The sequence below is a fragment of the Myxine glutinosa genome, chromosome 6 (assembly GCF_964187855.1).
Source record: "Myxine glutinosa chromosome 6, kmMyxGlut1.1, whole genome shotgun sequence".
Taxonomy (NCBI): Eukaryota; Metazoa; Chordata; class Myxini; order Myxiniformes; family Myxinidae; genus Myxine; species Myxine glutinosa.
Window position 1 is genome coordinate 4,833,178 of NC_136266.1, and position 17,217 is coordinate 4,850,394.

Below are 17,217 nucleotides of genomic sequence, written 5' to 3' on the forward strand. Positions count from 1 at the left end.
GAGGCCATTTTTTCCCCGCAAGCGGGGGTTGGCCTTTTTCGGGGACCGTGGTTGCCGTTGTTTTTCGGTCCCCTTTTTGAAGCAATGTTTTACGGCCGGATGCCCTTCCTGCCGCCAACCCTTTTTGTCGCCTTTTACGACAACCAGGGAATTACCAGTGAACTGGTACTCAATTAGCCGACCTCGGAAGGATGACAGGCTGAGTCAACCCCCCTGGCGTTAATTCAGCAATCGACCGGGATTCGAACCCAGGATCCTAGGATCCTAAGCTGGCACCCTAGCCGCTAGCCCAACACCAGGGTTACACAGATTATGATGGAAAGTAAATAATCTTATACATGTGCACATGCACATAAATTCTATATTAAAAATAGGAGTGTCCGTCCGTTCGTCCCTGAATTACTCCCTCAGTTTTGGGACGAGCCCGCCAAACCTTCTGTGGAACCTTTTGGGGTCCCAGCGGTGTCCTAAGGAGGATGGGAGATTTCATAAATTTCTCAATACAATTATGATTTTGAGTTTCCACCCGGATGTCAGAACGGCATTTATATTCGTTTACCTCATGAGTGTTTGATGATGATGATGAACATTCCTCTTTGCACCGTGACGATGCATCGGGCTGCCAAAGCAGCTTCCTTGGCTATTGGGCACAATCCTGGATGGGTCGCCACTCCGACGCAGGATACCCCAATGGCTCATTCAACCCAGCAAGCTGAAACTCAATTTGCCGACCTCAGAAGGATGACAGGCTGAGTCAACCTCCCTGGCGTTAATTCAATGATCGACCGGGATTCAAACTCAGGATTCTCGGATCCCAAGCCAGCACCCTAACCGTTAAACCAACACCAGAGCTGTCATAAGTGTTTGTAACATTGTATTTTGTTATATTAATGGTATAGTATTAATCTCTGATTGGAATGATGAGCTGTTTAGAATGAGAATACAGAGAGATCGAGTTTAAAGGATAATGAGGAAATGTTGTGAGAAAAGGGGCCTCTCTTTCCACGTCCCCTCTCTTAATATTCCAGTCACAAAGCGACACTGCTTTGCCGGGCAATGTGGGACACCTTTGCTAGGATAGTATATATCATGGTTATACACCTGGGAACTTTCCATTCGCACTAGGTGACTGGAGTAACACCCAGGCCTAAGGCCTAATGCCTGAGGCATGACTATCTGCTGAACATAATAAAAATAACCCAATGTACAAACATGAAGCAAAACCATGCGTACGGCTTATGAGCACATACAATACATCATAATCATATACGTGGGTTCATTGCAATGGCATTGGGCCATGGACTAACACCCAGGTGGTCTGAGGCCTGCCAATCTGTGGTGCTTCATGGAATGGTGGCGCATAATTTTTATTAGCATGGTCAGGCCAGCTGTCCAGCCAATGGGTATAAATCAGTGGGGTGGAGTCAGCCCAGCTGAAAAATGACCCATGTATAATCTATACCTATAAAACGCAAAAAAAAAAAAAAAAAAAAAAATTCCAGCCATATTTGCCATATTTAGCCAAAGAATATTAGCCATATTTGGTCAGATAGCAAAATTAAGTGAGGTGCACGTATATGCTGTGCCTGTGCTAAATTTGAACAAAAACAGACCACGCATGTTCAATAAATGGTTGAGCACACATTTAAGTAACAAAATAGCAACTTCAATTGTCAACATGCTAATTTGCTGGGAGTTGGTACCTCTCTCACAAGCCATGGCACTTCTGCGGAGTACGTCTGTGACGCCATGGGACTGAATCACTGTGAATTTTCTCTCCAGGATCTCTCCTAATGGCAAATCTTCCCTTCTGGATATGATGATGACCAACTTCCCTGCCAATGTATCTTGCTAGGCCTCTGCCTCAATTGGTTCATCTGATCATGTGCTTGAGAAAGTCAACATCTCTCTGGCCATTCTCCAAGAACAGCCTCAGCACCAGCAGGTCTGGCAGTTCACTCAGGCAAACTGGCAGGGACTGCAAGCAGCCATCACACTACAGCATTGGTCTCCTTTATCGACCGCCCCCCGATATTAATTCAGCCTGGGAATTCTTCCAAGGAAACCTACTCTCCATTATGCACAGATTTATTCTATCTTCAGTCGTCTTACCCATTCTCTCACTCTTGGTACTCTGAATCCTGTGGAGAGGCAGTTGTTTTAAAACAACTTGTATTGTCCTACTGGAAGGAAAATCCAACGGAAGGCAACTTCAGATCATTCCACAAATACTGCAAGAAGTGTTTGTCTACTTTCTGGAGAGTCAGAAAATAACATCTGTCTAATCTAAAGAATAAGCTTTCAAACTTGTCTCCCTCCTCTAAAACCTGGTGGTGCCCTGTCAAGTCTGTCTTTGGTATATGCTCCCCTCCCATCCCTTCACTCACTTCAAATGTCACCACAGCCAACTCCACTCATGAGAAGGCAGAATGGCTCAATTCTGTGTTTGCTTCAAAAATTTATGTCCCAAACTTTCTCCCTTCTTTTTTTTTCTCTTTTTTTTGTATACTAAATCGAGGCTCGTGAAAGAGCTAACATTTATTTCACAAACAAATCAACCAGACAAACAAAATATATCAAAAGAGGGAGAGGAAGACAAGATGGGGAGAGAAGGGGAAGCACACAAACACAACATTTGAGAGCGGGGAGATGTGTGGGAGGGAGAGGGCTTGGGGGGAGGAGGCGTGGGAAGGGGGGGGGGGGTGGGAGAAGTATAAAACACAAGGACCACCAAGGACTTCCAGGACAGAAGTTGGTATTTCAAAAAAGTGGATTTGGGGTGAAATTAGCAGGGGGTAGAAAAGATCAAGGTTTTGGATGGGGGAAGATAAGAGATGGTGGTGAACAGCTGTTTTAAAGACCTGGAGGGTGGAGTGGGATTGAAGAGAGTGAGGGAGTTTGTTCCAGAGGCAGGAGAAAAGAGGAATGAAGGAGTGAAGGTGAGCAGAGAGTCTTGATTTTGGCAGTTTAACCATAAGAAGGTTGCAGGCAGATCTTGTGTGACCTGTAGGAATATTTGGGGGACAGAGCCCAGAGAGAGCTGGGGGGGCATGGCCAGAGAGGAGTCGGTAGAAGACGGAAAGACCACCAACCTGCCTGCGGTGAGTGAGTGAAAGGCCCTTGGAGTTAGCTTCATCGCGGGAGATTCCAATGATTCTGAACGCTTTGGTTTCAACAGCGTGAAGACGAGCTAGGTGTTTGGCAGGAGCACCAGCCCAGAGGGGAGAGCAGTATTCCATTGAGCTGCGGATGAAAGCCTTGTATGTGGTGAGGAGCTCAGGTGTGCCAAGGAAGGACTTCGCACGACGGAGTATGCCCAGTCGGCGACTGGCTTTGGAGGCCAGATTTGAAATGTGGTTTTCCCAGGAAAGCTCATGGCAGATAGTGAGACCCAAAAGCTTCAGTGACAGAACTTCTTGGAGAGGATTATTCAGAAAGAGGATGGGAGGGTTGTCCAGTCAGTCTTTTCGGAGAGACATCGTAAGAGTGTGAGATTTGTCAGGATTGAAAGACATGTTCCACTTGTTTGCCCAGTCTGTGATTTTGTCCAGGTCTGCAGAGTGAGGAGGCTGCAGACTGCCGATCTGAGGGATGAGGAATGGAGCGACCGAGAGTAGAGTCATCAGCAAAGAGATAGAGAGGATTTTCAAGAGAGTCAGAGAGATCATTGATGAAGACCAGAAAAAGCACAGGGCCCAGAACACTGCCTTGGGGAACTCCAGCCTGAACAGGAAGAGGAGATGAGAGAAACCCATTCAGGGCCACACGTTGACTACGACTAGAGAGGAAGTCCGCCAGCCATGCGTGGAGATTTCCATGGATATCAAAGGAGGAGAGTTTGGTGAGCAGAGCGGGGTGCCTGACCATATTGAAGCTTCCTGTTTGGCATTGAGGACCTCCATCCATTGTTGAGAAAGCAGAAGCAGCATGTCCAGAGTAGAGTGACCAGGTCTGAAACCAAATTGATGATCAGAGATCAAGCCATTGGAGAAGAGGAAAGATTTCATATCTGAAGCAATGATGGATTCCATGACTTTGCTGATAATTGGGAGAAGGCTGATTGGTCTGTCGTTGCTAGGATCTGTTTTTGCAACTTTTTTGTGCAAAGCAGTGATGTTGTCTGATTTCCAAGCAGATGGCAGATGATCTTGAGCAAAAGAGAGGGTGAAGAGAACAGAGAGGGAGTGAAAGAGCGGAAGAACAGGCTTTTAGGACCCGTGGGCTGATGCCGTTAGGTCCAGTTGCAGAATCAGAGTCGAGGGTTGACAGAAACATTTCCACCTTGTCAGGAGGAAATGACACAGACTCCAGGAGCAGCTGGGTACGACTGGGTACGGTGGGTACAGAGAGGGATGGGTTTGGGACACAAGATTTAGAGGTAAACACAGAGTTGAGGCATTCAGCTTTTTCACGTGCGGAGTCAGCCGTGTAGCCGTTTGAGGTGAGGGAGGGAATGGAGGGGGAACAAACACCAGAAACAGATTTGACCAGATGCCACCAGGATTTGGAAGAGGGAGACAGATAAGAGAGTTCGGTCTTGAGAACGGAGAGATATTCTTTCCTGGCTCTCCTGAGGGTGGACACACACTTGTTTCGGGCTTTGTGAAAGGAAATGAGATTTCCTTCCGTTGGATTTGCTTTCCAGGAGACGAAAGCAAGTTGTTTCTGGGCAACAGCCTCACCATAAGATTCTGTGTACCATGGACGGGAGGAAGGGTATGACAACTGAAGACGAGATGGGATAAATCTGTGCATGAGAGAGAGCAATTTACTTTGTAAGAATTCCCAGGATGAGTTGATGTCAGAGGCGGTAGAGATGGGAGACCAGTCCAGATGATTGATGGCTTCTTGAAGACCGTGCCAGTTGGCCTGAGTGAAATGCCAGACTCGTCGACGCTGAGGAGGCTCTCTGAGAATGGTCAGAGAGATGTCCACTTTAACAAGCACATGATCAGATGAGCCGATTGGAGCAGAAGAAGAGCAGCAGACATTTTCAGGGAAGTTAGTCATAACCAAGTCCAGAAGAGAAGATGCTCCGTTGACTGAGATCCGGGTCGGGAAATTGACAGAGTGTGTCAGTTCCAGTGAGTCGCAGAAGTCCTTTGCTGAAGAGCCATGGCTGGTGAGAGAGGTACCCACACCCAGCCAACTGGCATGGTGACAATTATTGAAATCACCACATATGAGGAAGAGAGAGTTGGGATGGGTAGATAGAAGTTGGTCCATATTATCAGACAGCGAGATGTAGATGGAGTCATCACTGTTTGGTGGACGGTACAACACACATATGAACAAAAGGTGGGAGCGAAGGGGAAGCCGTAGCCAAAGGTATTCCTGGGGGTGAGGTGGAGAGAGGGCAGTGCAGGACGAGTGAGGAGGAGAGTTTTTTAAAATAAAGATAGCAACCCCACCTCCAGTACGAGGCTCAGGTCTATCATACCGGAGTATGGAATAACCTGTGAGAGATACCAAGGAATCAGAGACATGCGAAGGCCCCGGATGTTTGAGGTCCATACCGTTAATGAAGAGGAAGGGGGAGCATCGGATACAGAACAGGGGGGGGGGAGGGAGGTGTTGGGTAAGATGTGGAAAAGGAGGAAGAGGTAGGGTGAGCTGTTGAAGGTGTGTCAGAGATTTCAGAATAGCTTGGAGAAAGGGAAGAATGGGGCGGACAAAAGGTTTGATGGTGATTGGGTGACTGGGTGAGGCACAGTGAGGTGTTATTTGAGGAGGGGGAAGAGCGAGGCAGAAGGTTGGGGGAGATGAAGGTGAAAGTTGGAAGGGGGCAGAAGCGGGGAGGACGCTTTGAGGAGGAGGGGTGAGAGGGGAGTCTCGGAGTGGAGGAGCGAGGGAGAGTCTCGGAGGGGAGGGGTGTGGGGGGAGTTTAGGAGGGAAGGGGGGAGTTTAGGAGGGAAGGGGCAAGGGGGGAGATTTGAAAGGGATGGGTGATGGGGAAGATTTGGAGGGGAGGGGCAAGGGGGAATATTTGAAAGGGATGGGTGATGGGGAAGCTTTGGAGGGGAGGGGCAAGGGGGAATATTTGAAAGAGATGGGTGATGGGGAAAATTTGGAGGGGAGGAGCAAGGGGGTAGATTTGGAGAGGAGGGGTGATAGGGAAGTTTTAGAGGGGAGGGGTGATGGGGAAGTTTTGGAGGGAAGGGGTGATGGGGAAGATTTGGAGGGGAGGGGTGAGATTGGATTTTGAAAAGTGTACGATTAATGGGAAACGAACATTTATTGCAAAATGAGTTTCTTGAGACCTTTGAGTCAAAAATACGTTTGAGGACGCTGAAGGAGGGGTGGAGTGCAGGAGAGTTTCGGGAATGTAGAAAAAAGGAACTGTAAGAGATGGAAATTTTTTTTGGAATGAATAGATTTGGTGAGCAAGTCGAAAGCATCCTTTTATAGAAGAAGAAGAAAAAGGTGTTATAATATACGACAGAATACAGTTTTTCAGGGGAAAGTTTAAACATTTTTTACAACGTGATCACGCGATCATGAACAACGTGATCGAAGAACGAACGAACAAATAAGAACAACGAATAAACGAATAAGAACAGAGAAGGAAAAAAAATTTGGGGGGTTTTTATTTTTTGAGTTGAGATTTTAAACAAGGAAGTATGGGGTGAAAGACTGGGACAAAAACAGAGAACGAAAGTAATTGCAGCACAATCGACGGACCGCTGAAAGAAAAACAAAGCTTCAAGGTCGGACACGATAGCCTACTAGGCCTCAGAATACGCGACACGAATTAACCGACGATTTTGTATACAGGTATGAAAAATTAACACCGAGAATCTTCCTAAAGACACACCATAGGTACACACACCGAGAGATAGATACAGTTTCGACAAAAACACAATTGTGAAAAATTACTTAACTTCGAAAGCGTGAGCGCATGGACAGCTTCGAAAAGACGTGACCTCCAATCTTGCGCATACGCAAAAGTCTCTCTCTCCCCCACTCTCTCTCTCCCTCTCTCACTCCCCTCTCTTCCAACTTCCAAGTTCTTTCTTCTTCTTCTTCTTCTTCCCCTCTCTCTCTCCCCCTCTCTCTCTCTCTCCCCCCCCTCTCTCCTCTCTCTCCCCCTCTCTCTCTCCCCCCTCTCTCTCTCTCCCCCTCTCTCTCTCTCCCCCTCTCTCTCTCTCCCCCTCTCTCTCTCTCCCCCTCTCTCTCACTCCCCCTCTCTCTCTCTCCCCCTCTCTCTCTCTCTCCCCCTCTCTCTCTCTCTCCCCCTCTCTCTCTCTCCCCCCCCCTCTCTCTCTCTCTCTCTCTCACCCCCTCTCTCTCTCCCCCCCCCTCTCTCTCTCTCCCCCTCTCTCTCCCTCTCTCTCTCTCTCCCCATCTCTCTCTCTCTCCCCCCTCTCTCTCTCTCTCTCTCCCCCCCTCTCTCTCTCTCTCTCTCTCTCCCCTCTCTCCCCCTCTCACTCCCCTCCCACTCCCCTCTCTCCCCTCTCTCCCCTCTCTCCCCTCTCACCCCTCTCACCCCTCTCTTCCAAGTTATACACAACCATCCTTGGATTATGTGTCTCTTGCATCTGAGAAGGTAGAAAAGTTTCAGGCTCCCTTGACTCTGCTCCTGCCTCTGCAACTGGACTGGGCGGCATCAGCTCACATATCTTATAAACATGCTTTGCTGCTCTTACTTCCTCTCTCTGTCCTTTCACACTGCCATTTACAAGTCATCTTACATCTGCTTGGAAATCAGCCAACATCACAGCAAGCCATAAGCATAGGGGCAATACCCCTGGTGCACAACTAATAGAATAATCAGTATACTGCACTGACTACAGGTATTTTAAACCAATTTCAATGAAGACAGGGTAGCATGAAGAATCATACCAACATACTCATAAGACTTTAAACAAACAAACAAAAAAAATACCTATTTTGGGGGGCAACCCCCCTCCCACCCCTCAACCCCATATACCTCCTCAGACCCCAATTTTTCTAATGCCTTGAACAAACATTGGTACAGCATGGGTGATGAAGGTTGTGCTGATGTTTTATTGAAATTGTGTCTCGTTTCTGAGAAGAAAGCAAGTGAAAGCAAATGCAGTGAACAAACATTAGTCACAACACAACGAATATCATTTGTGCCAAGTTTGGTCACAACCCCTTCAGCGGTTTCAGAGAAGTTGAAAGTGTTTACAGACGGACTAACGAACGGACGACGCACCATCGCATAAGCTCCCCTGAACTTCGTTCCAGGTGAGCTAAAATGTGCAAAAACGTATCCCCTCAACTACAGAACAATTAGCTTACTTCAAATCATCAAGGACATGGAATCTATCATCGCAGTTGACATAAAATAATTCCTTTTCTCCAACAACTTCATCTCAGATCATCAATTTGGATTCAGACCAGGTTGTTCTACCTTGGACATGCTGAGGAGGCCCTCAATATCAGGCATGCGATCAGAGCCGTGTCTCTTGACATAACTCGAACTTTCGATTCGATATTCTGGCATCCTGTCCTGCTCTCAAAACTGTCTGCCTATGGAATCCAGGACCAACACCACTCTTCGATTATTGACTTCCTCCAACTCTCGGAGCCAACGGGTCTCTCTCAACGGAACCCTTTCTTCTACGTGGTCCACCAACAAGCCCCTCCTAGTGAAACTGCATAAATCCAGAACCACTGCTCACCTCCACTCATTTATTACCTTCGCAAAAGCGGAAGGTTATGTTTTGATCGCTGTGTATTTATTTGTATGTCTGTGTGTGTGTATGTTAATCGCATAACTCAAAAAGTATTCAACCGAATTGCATGAAATTTGGTGGGATGATTGGTTATTATACGGGACACATTTGATTAGATTTTGGGAGCAATCGGGTCAAAGGTCAAGGTCAAGGTCACGAAAAGGTCAAAATCGTATTTTTGTTGTTCTGTTCCCTACACTCCCATGCCAAGTACAGAACAGTAGCTGCGGTGAAGGTATGCGCTCTACCGAGTGCCCGTTCTAGTTCCTCTTTTTTCCCACCTGTGGAACTATCTTACACACTCTTTTCAATCCAATTCTTCCATCCAGGTCTTCAAGACAGTTGTTCACCACTACCTCAAGTAATCCCCCATCCAAAAGCACAATCTTTTCTACACCCATTAAACCACCCCCACCCCTCCCAAAACCTTGCTAACATATCCATCTTGTTCATCTCTTGCTCTCACTCCCTTACCCCTCATCGTTACTTGCACTCCGGGTTGCCCGTCTCCGTAGACTTTCTCCCGCCGCCCTATTGGGTATTTCTCCTTTCTCCTGCTCTTCCATTTGCTATGTTGTGTCCTGATCCTATTCCTACATCTTCTATGTGCCTAGACCTTGTATTCAAAAACAAAACAAAACAAAAAAAAAGCCTCTAACTGCAAAACCCATCCACAACCGCTTTGTTATCGAATTAAACTTGATGAAAATGGCAGTTAAAATAAATTGTACATTTTATTAATTTATGTTCTTTCTCCATCTTCTCATTATAAGGTTTTGTTGAAGATTTTATGACAAAATCTCAATAAGTAAAATTGTTATGGCCTGGACAGAGACACTGAAGTTCAATGATAAATTAGAACGACACTCGGTAGAGAGCATACCTCCGCCAGGCTGAACAGTTTATGTTTTATATCCAACTGATAGGCCAGATCTGGATCCTGTCCTGAACAAAAATCGAATCGCCTTGTTCTTGTCGCCTAACCAAATCATTCACCTCGTTTTGTCACAAGTCATCCACAAATTTTTGAAATATCGTGCTAAATACTGTTTTTTTGAAAATCTCACATCCGGATCCGGATTTTAATCTTCACCCAAATCGATTCAATTCTTCATTGTCGCACACCCAACTTGTCCACCAAGATTTGTCTGAATCTGTCCACATCTTTGAGATATCGTGCTATATATCGTTTTTTGCCCGATCACTCCAGGGTGAGGAATTATTTTTAAAATCTCAGATCCAGATCTTCACCAAAATCGAATTAATTCGTCCTGGTGACATACCCATCTTCTTCACCAAATTCCGTCCATATCCACGCACAATTTTTTGAGATATCTTGTTCACAGACAGACAAACAAACAAACAAACAAACAGGGGTGAAAACATAACCTCCATTCCCCTTTGGTGACAGAGGTAACAAAGAAATACGGGAGCGATTAAAAACAACACTTGACGTGCTGCAGCAGGGCTAATAAGGGCTATTTATAGTCACTGAAACAGAGGTGAATACTTTGAGACCTGGGAGGACTCCGTTCAACCTTCTGAAACGCGCATATGGAGATAACAACCAAAACACACCACACATACCACACCATGAAACAACACACACACACACACACACACACACACACACACACACACACACACACACACACACACACACACACACACACACACACACACACACACACACACACACACACACCCTGTCTTCCACTGAGCAGGGGAATGGGCCAATAATGTTGACAGAAACACAATCTACCAAATTCTGACCATAGTCCTTTTTGGGCTTTTTTTTTTTTTTTTTTTTTTTACAAAATATAAAGTTGAAACAGACAATGGATTTGCATGCGAGATACTGGGGTTCGAAGCACACTCACCTTTCGAGCAGGTTGTGGATGGCCTTGAAAAGGAGTGTACGGCATTCATAAGTCAATCCGCCATCCCAAGAGCCTTCATCTTCCACTGCAGGGGAGAGGCCAATGAGAAAAGCGGTTAGGAAGCTGCTGCCCGTCAAACCGCATGGCATGCCCAGTCACCTGTTCACCGAGAGGAATTGATTATCCTCACCACTAAGCACACAAATTGTGGCCAAACAGAGGGGGGGGGGGGGGGATGGGGAGGGGCGGGGGCAAACAGGGACTAGGCCTCTAGAAAGGGAAGCCTTTACTGTGTATTACTTCAACAGGCTATGTTTCAAGTAAAACATTCCCTAACCTGAGCGAGGGAACAACCACAACAGAGTCCTTTCAATTAAGCAGAGTCAGCTTATGGCAGAAGGAAACGGTCTTATCGAAATGCATGGATATTTTGAGGAACATGGCAGATGCGATTTATACAGAACAAAGTAAATCAATACGGGTGTATCCCAGCACAGCCAGGTTTTATCTAATACACTCCATCTGGTAAGACAGCATTCTTACATCTCTCAAAATGTCTGCCATACAGTAGTGGGAGGTCAATGCTCCAATTTGTGGCAACAAATGCAGAACCAAAAGTAACCAGGAATGTTGCACACAAAACAAAACCACTCCAAAACTAAAGGCAATAATCAGATGTCACTTCAAAAGCTACAATTACAATAATATTTCCTTGCCAAGCAAGAACTTAATGTGGGCACAGGTAAGCACATTAGGTGAAAGTATGTAGAATGGACCAAATGAAGAGGAAATACTGTTAAGCCAAGATCATATTATAATGGCATTGTCATTCGGGTTAAAGGTGTTCATAAATCATAAACATAATGTTATCTGAGGCTAAGTCTGACTTTTTCTGTATGATTTTAAATCCGAAGAGTGGTTCTTGGTATGAATTGTGGGTTGGCTGTTGCCATTTTTCGAACAATGTTATTGTATAATGGTCAATTCCAAATGCTTAAACCTAATCCATACATATAAAGTTGCATTCTCTGTCTGTCCATGGATAGAATCAGCACACCAGTAGTATCTCCATCATATTGCATACAATGGGAATCCACTTGGAAAATGGAGATGGAAGAAAACATACAGAGTAGGGGGTTCAGGGTGAGAGGGGAAGATCTCCAATTCTCTCCACGTAAATATGTATCATATAGCGCCACCCAGTGGTTTCCAGTATTTCAAATCATTCTTGTATCTATATATACAGTCGGACCTCGACAATCGCGGGGATACGTTCCTGGAAAATGCCGCGAATGGCAGAACCGCAAATGTGGGGGCATTATTTCAATGGCAAAAGGGGGATAGGTTCCCGGCGGTTCCCGATTCACGGAAAATCCTGCGAATGTTGAGAAAAATCCGGAAATGTCAAGGAAAATCCTGCGAATGTCGAGGAAAATCCTGCGAATGTCGAGGAAAATCCCACGAATGTCGAGGAAAATCCCACGGATGTCGAGGAAAATCCCTCTCAGGCCACGTCAGGTCATCCGAGGTCAGTGAGAACTGCAGCAAACATTGCGGCTGCCCAGGACGACATTGTGCGCTCCCCAAATAAATCATGTAAAGACAATAGCATGAACTGCAGATTTCTGAGACTTCACTGTTTTGGATTCACTGTCAGATTATGAAAAAGGACAGTGGGACAGGTTATATAGTCCAAAACCCAAGACTTTACAGGAACCAAAGGACAACATTCATAGAGAAAACCTTAATATTCCGTTGGAAACACTAGGACCAGTGATGGAGTGTGTTGTGCAGCATGCACAATTTTGTGTGGAGGCCCATGGCGGTCACTCACTGGATGTTATTTTCAAGAAATAAATTGTGAACAATCTCCAAAATGTGTTCTTTCATTTCCATCGTATATGTTCAGGACCACATACTTCATGTTTCCTACATTATAAATAATAAAATAACCACCTTTAGAGGCCATTTTTCCCCGCAAAGCGGGGGTTGGCCTTTTTCGGGGACCGTGATTGTTGTTGTTTTTCGGTCCCCTTTTTGAAGCAATGTTTTACGGCCGGATGCCCTTCCTGACGCCAACCCTTTTTGCCGCCTTTAACGACAAGCAGGGAATTACCAGTGAACTGGTACTCAATTAGCCGACCTCGGAAGGATGACAGGTTGAGTCAACCCCCCTGGCGTTAATTCAGCGATCGACCGGGATTCGAACCCAGGATCCTAGGATCCTAAGCCGGCACCCTAGCCGCTAGCCCAACACCAGGGACTACATTGCAGTTTGAAATACAGTCATGACTTTTGATGGACCGTGTAGAAGTTGTCTTTTTTGTCTGTCTGTCTGTCTGTCCATCTATAGAATCGGCCCCCCCGGTCGGAAACACATCATAGTGCACAACGTTGGAAACCTCTTGGCAAATGAAGATGCAAGAAAACATTTTCAAACCTACAGCGTAGGGAGTTCAGGGTGGGAAAAGACCCCAATTCTCTCAGTGTAAATGTGTATCGTACAGGGTGTTCCAAAAAGACCCAGATAACTTTGGCTGTTAATATATATAGAACCACAAATGATACAACAATAACCTTTGGTTTATACGATATAGAAACTCAAAGTTTTCTTTATTTTCAGATCTGGTGGATTAATGTAAAATAAAATGGCGACTCCACAGGAGAAAGCTCAGTGCACCGAATGGTTCATCGAGACTAAATCAGACATACAAGTTTAGCGTAATTTCCGTACAAGGGGTTTAAGGAGACAGGAAGTTGTCAGAAACAGAAAAGTACCGGTCAACTAAGCACAAGTGCAGCAGCCGTTGAACGAATGCGTGAATCATTTCAACAAAGTCCCAGAAAATCAATCTGACGCACATCCAGAGAACTGGGACTCCCAGCCACCACTGTACACAGGATTTGCATCCAGAGAACTGGGACTACCAACCACCACTGTACACATAATTGTGTATAAAACACTGAAGCTTTATGCCTACAAGGTGCAGATTCTGCAGGAACTCAAACCAAATGAAGGACTCAAATGCAAGGCGTTTGTTTGCCTTGGAAATGCTCAGTCAAATAGAGGATGACGAAGATTACCTGAAAAAGGTCATGTTCACAGAAAAAGCTTGCTTTTATCGGAGAAGGCTAACCAGCACAATACGAGGATCTGGGGCTCCGAAATCCCCCCATGTGGTCATTGAACACATATGTGACAATCCAAAGGTCAATGTGTGTGTCTTTGGTTGCTATCTCCATTTGCGGGTTTCAGGAGGTGGAACGGAGTCCTCCCAGGACCGAAGGTATCCACCTCCTCTTCGGTAAGGGGATCACAGTTGATGGACCAAGCTGTTCACTTTTTTCAGAGTTTTGTTCCAAGTTATCTTTTCAGGATCGTCACCGAACCCCGGATTGCATCCAGTTGTAGTTCATTTGTGGTAATATTCCCAGGGATGTTTTTTTAAATCGCAGTGGGGCTCTTCTTCATCATTCCTGTTGCTCCAATTATCACTGATACAATTTCGATGCTCTTCAGCTTCCACGATCTCTTGACCTCATTTTTGAGGTCCTGGTATTTGGTCAGTTTCTTCATTTCTGCATTGTTTAGGCCAAAATCGCTGGGTACCGATATCTCAATCATCAATGCTGTCTTTTCCTTTTTGTTCCTGAGTACAATGTCCGGATGCAATGCTTTGTTTTCTATGTTCACGCTCGATGGAATCATCAGGTCGTACATGAGCATGACGTCCTCATTTTCAACGATTGCCCTTGGTTCGTGTTTCCATGAATGTTCTGGTACTGGATGTTTAATTTTTTTCAGATATGCCAATGAATCACTTTGCATACATTGTTGTGCTGTTGTGTGTAAAGTTGTTCTGAAAATAGTTTTTTGCATCCTGAGAGCAGGTGACAAGTACTTTCTGTTTCCGTCTTGCAGAATCTACACTTGTCTGACTCAGTCCCGCCATCTTTTTGAATCCATTCTATTGCTTCCAAATCAGTAAATCCAAATCTACTGGCTTCATCAGTCCTGGATCTTGGGCATTTATTAGGATTCGTTCAACGTCCCAGTTGAGCTGACCTCTTCTTCGCCATTCCAATGAGCCTTCTTTGTCTATCCCCACTCTGTCAATTATCTTTTGTATTTTCCTGTTGTTTTGTCATTCTCCCGGTTGTTGGTGTATATTTCTTGACATTTCTTTTTATATATTTATTTTGTCTGTTTTGCAATTGTTGGGGCTGTATTTGTTGCTGTTTCATTTTCCTGTGCGGCATCTTCTATTCACACCTGTTTTTGGAAATTATTTGCAAGGTGAGTTCCTGCCTCCCAACACAACCTCCCTCATGCAACCAATGGATCAAGGAGTGAACCAAACTTTGAAACTGGACTTTCAGAAGTAACAACTCACAGAGGCATTGTCTACTCTCGTCTGTCTGACTACTGGAGACCTGTCCAGTAGACAGGCAATCTACTGGAGAAATGCTTTAAGAAGTGTCAAATTGAAGCCAGGAATGGTGAAATGTCTGAACAAGCGGACACTGCAAATGACGAACCGTCAGCACAGTGCAGCAACACTCTTGAAATATCTGTTGCAGACCTTGTTGCCTTGGACTCTGGACTCTCCACCACTTACAATTGTACATCCATGTCCACTTTAGAGGACCTCCAGCACAGACTAAAAGAAAATGAGCCTCATGACGAGGAAAGTGATGATGGAGAAAAAGAGGTCACCATCTAAAAGAACAGCAGGCTAAAGTCCATCTATGACTACACAGCAAGACTGATAGAGATGGAGTTTTGCCATCAGTAAGGGATACAACACCCTATTGCAGAACTGCATGGACATGGAAGCAAAGTTACAGGCAGAGTGATTGGCAAAGTGCAAAGTTCAAAATGGAAAAGCAGACAATGATTATTTACGTCTTCAAGAAAGACCAACCTGACAAACCAAACGGGCCCTTTTCAGTGACACCATGACAGAGTGAGTTATCCCCATCATGGTGTCGGTAATGCGTTTGTTTAGTAAGCATCGCAAAATCTCACAATGATGCAAGCTAAAAGCATCCTCCCTGCTTCCCAACATCAATTTGAATCAGCAAATAAAATAACAAAGATTGACACAATCAAGCAATAAAGAGCTTAAGTTAAAATTACATGTTAACACGACAAGCCACTACATCGCATGATTATTGGGTGTCCATCGGCAGCACAAGGGTGGGTCGTTATGATATTTGTTTCTTCCCCTTCACTGCCAAACTCTGCAATTGTTTACCTTCTCATGTCTTTCCAAATAGTTATAACCTTCTCTTTTTCAAAAAGCTTTTTTTTTTTACTTCCTCAAAAACTTCCAAAAAACTCTTCTCTTTGCTTTTCTATCGATGCCGTTTTTATTCAAGACCTGGCCTTGATGAGGATGATATAGTCTGTGACTGGAGCCTTCAATATTAAATAATGATAATAATAATAATAGTAATAATAAAGCATAGGGTTAAAAGCATGTGTGATATGAAATACACTTGATTTGAATGCTCTAAATCTGCAAAGGCCAGCTGTCGAGAAAGAAAGGACACTTTTTTGCATTTCACAACAGTGGCTTTTCTGTACAAGTTTAACTATATACATAAAAGAGTAGTTCATATTTTTGAACTTCAGATTATCACCCTCTCACCCCTTCCCCATCCCCTAATTTTATTGGAATATACAAATAAATAATAGTTGAATAGTCGGCAGAGAAGATAACTGAGAAGGAAGTTGAGGAAGCGATAAAAGCAATGAAGAGTGGAAAAGCGGGAGGGCCGACGGGAGTTGTGGGAGATATGTTGAAGGCAGCAGGAAGTTGGGGTGTGAAGAGAATGACAGAGATCTGTAATTTGGTGGTGAAAGAAGGCCGCATTCCAGTGGATTGGGAACTGAGTACCCTCGTCCCTCTATACAAGGGGAAAGGTGACCCTCTGGAGTGTGGCTCGTACCGAGCGATAAAGTTATTGGAGCATGGAATGAAGGTATTGGAAAGGGTGTTGGAGAGGAGGATAAGGAAGAAAGTGAAGATCGACGAAATGCAGTTTGGATTTATGCCAGGAAGAGGAACGACAGATGCGCTTTTCATTGTGAGGCAGTTGCAGGAGAAGTACATGGATAAGAGGAAGAAGTTGTTTTTTGGGTTTGTTGATCTGGAGAAAGCATTCGATAGGGTTCCACGCAAAGTATTGACATGGGCATTGAGGAAGTTAGGAGTGGAGGAATGGTTGATCAGAATAGTGATGGCAATGTACAAAAGAGCACGCACAGCTGTAAGGACGAAGGACGGGAACAGTGGTGAGTTTGAGGTGAAGGTGGGAGTGCATCAGGGGTCGGTACTAAGTCCACTACTATTTGTAGCTGTGATGGAGGTGCTGGCTCAGACCGTAAAGGAGGGTTTACCGTGGGAGTTGTTGTATGCAGATGATCTGGTGTTGATTGCGGAAAGTATGGATGGACTGAAGGAAAAGTTGAACAAGTGGAAGGAATGTATGGAGACAAAAGGTCTGAAGGTGAACATCGGAAAGACAAAGGTGATGGATGGCAAGTGGTAAAGCATGTGGTGAGGTGGAAAGAACTGGGAAGTGGCCCTGTGCTGTGTGTAGGAAGGGTGTCGGAGTGAACTCCATTC

General features: G+C 45.1%; 1 protein-coding gene across 4 annotated transcripts in view; it reads right to left on the minus strand.

Annotated features, from left to right (window-relative positions):
• LOC137429121 (mediator of RNA polymerase II transcription subunit 13-like) overlaps window positions 1–17,217 on the minus strand; it is a 302,240-nt gene that overhangs the window by 232,220 nt on the left and 52,803 nt on the right. For all 4 annotated transcript variants that reach the window (XM_078779570.1, XM_078779572.1, XM_078779571.1 and 1 more), the window contains exon 3: window positions 10,583–10,667. In XM_078779570.1, the coding sequence (XP_078635696.1) occupies window positions 10,583–10,667 (85 nt within the window). The remainder of the gene's footprint in view (window positions 1–10,582; window positions 10,668–17,217) is intronic.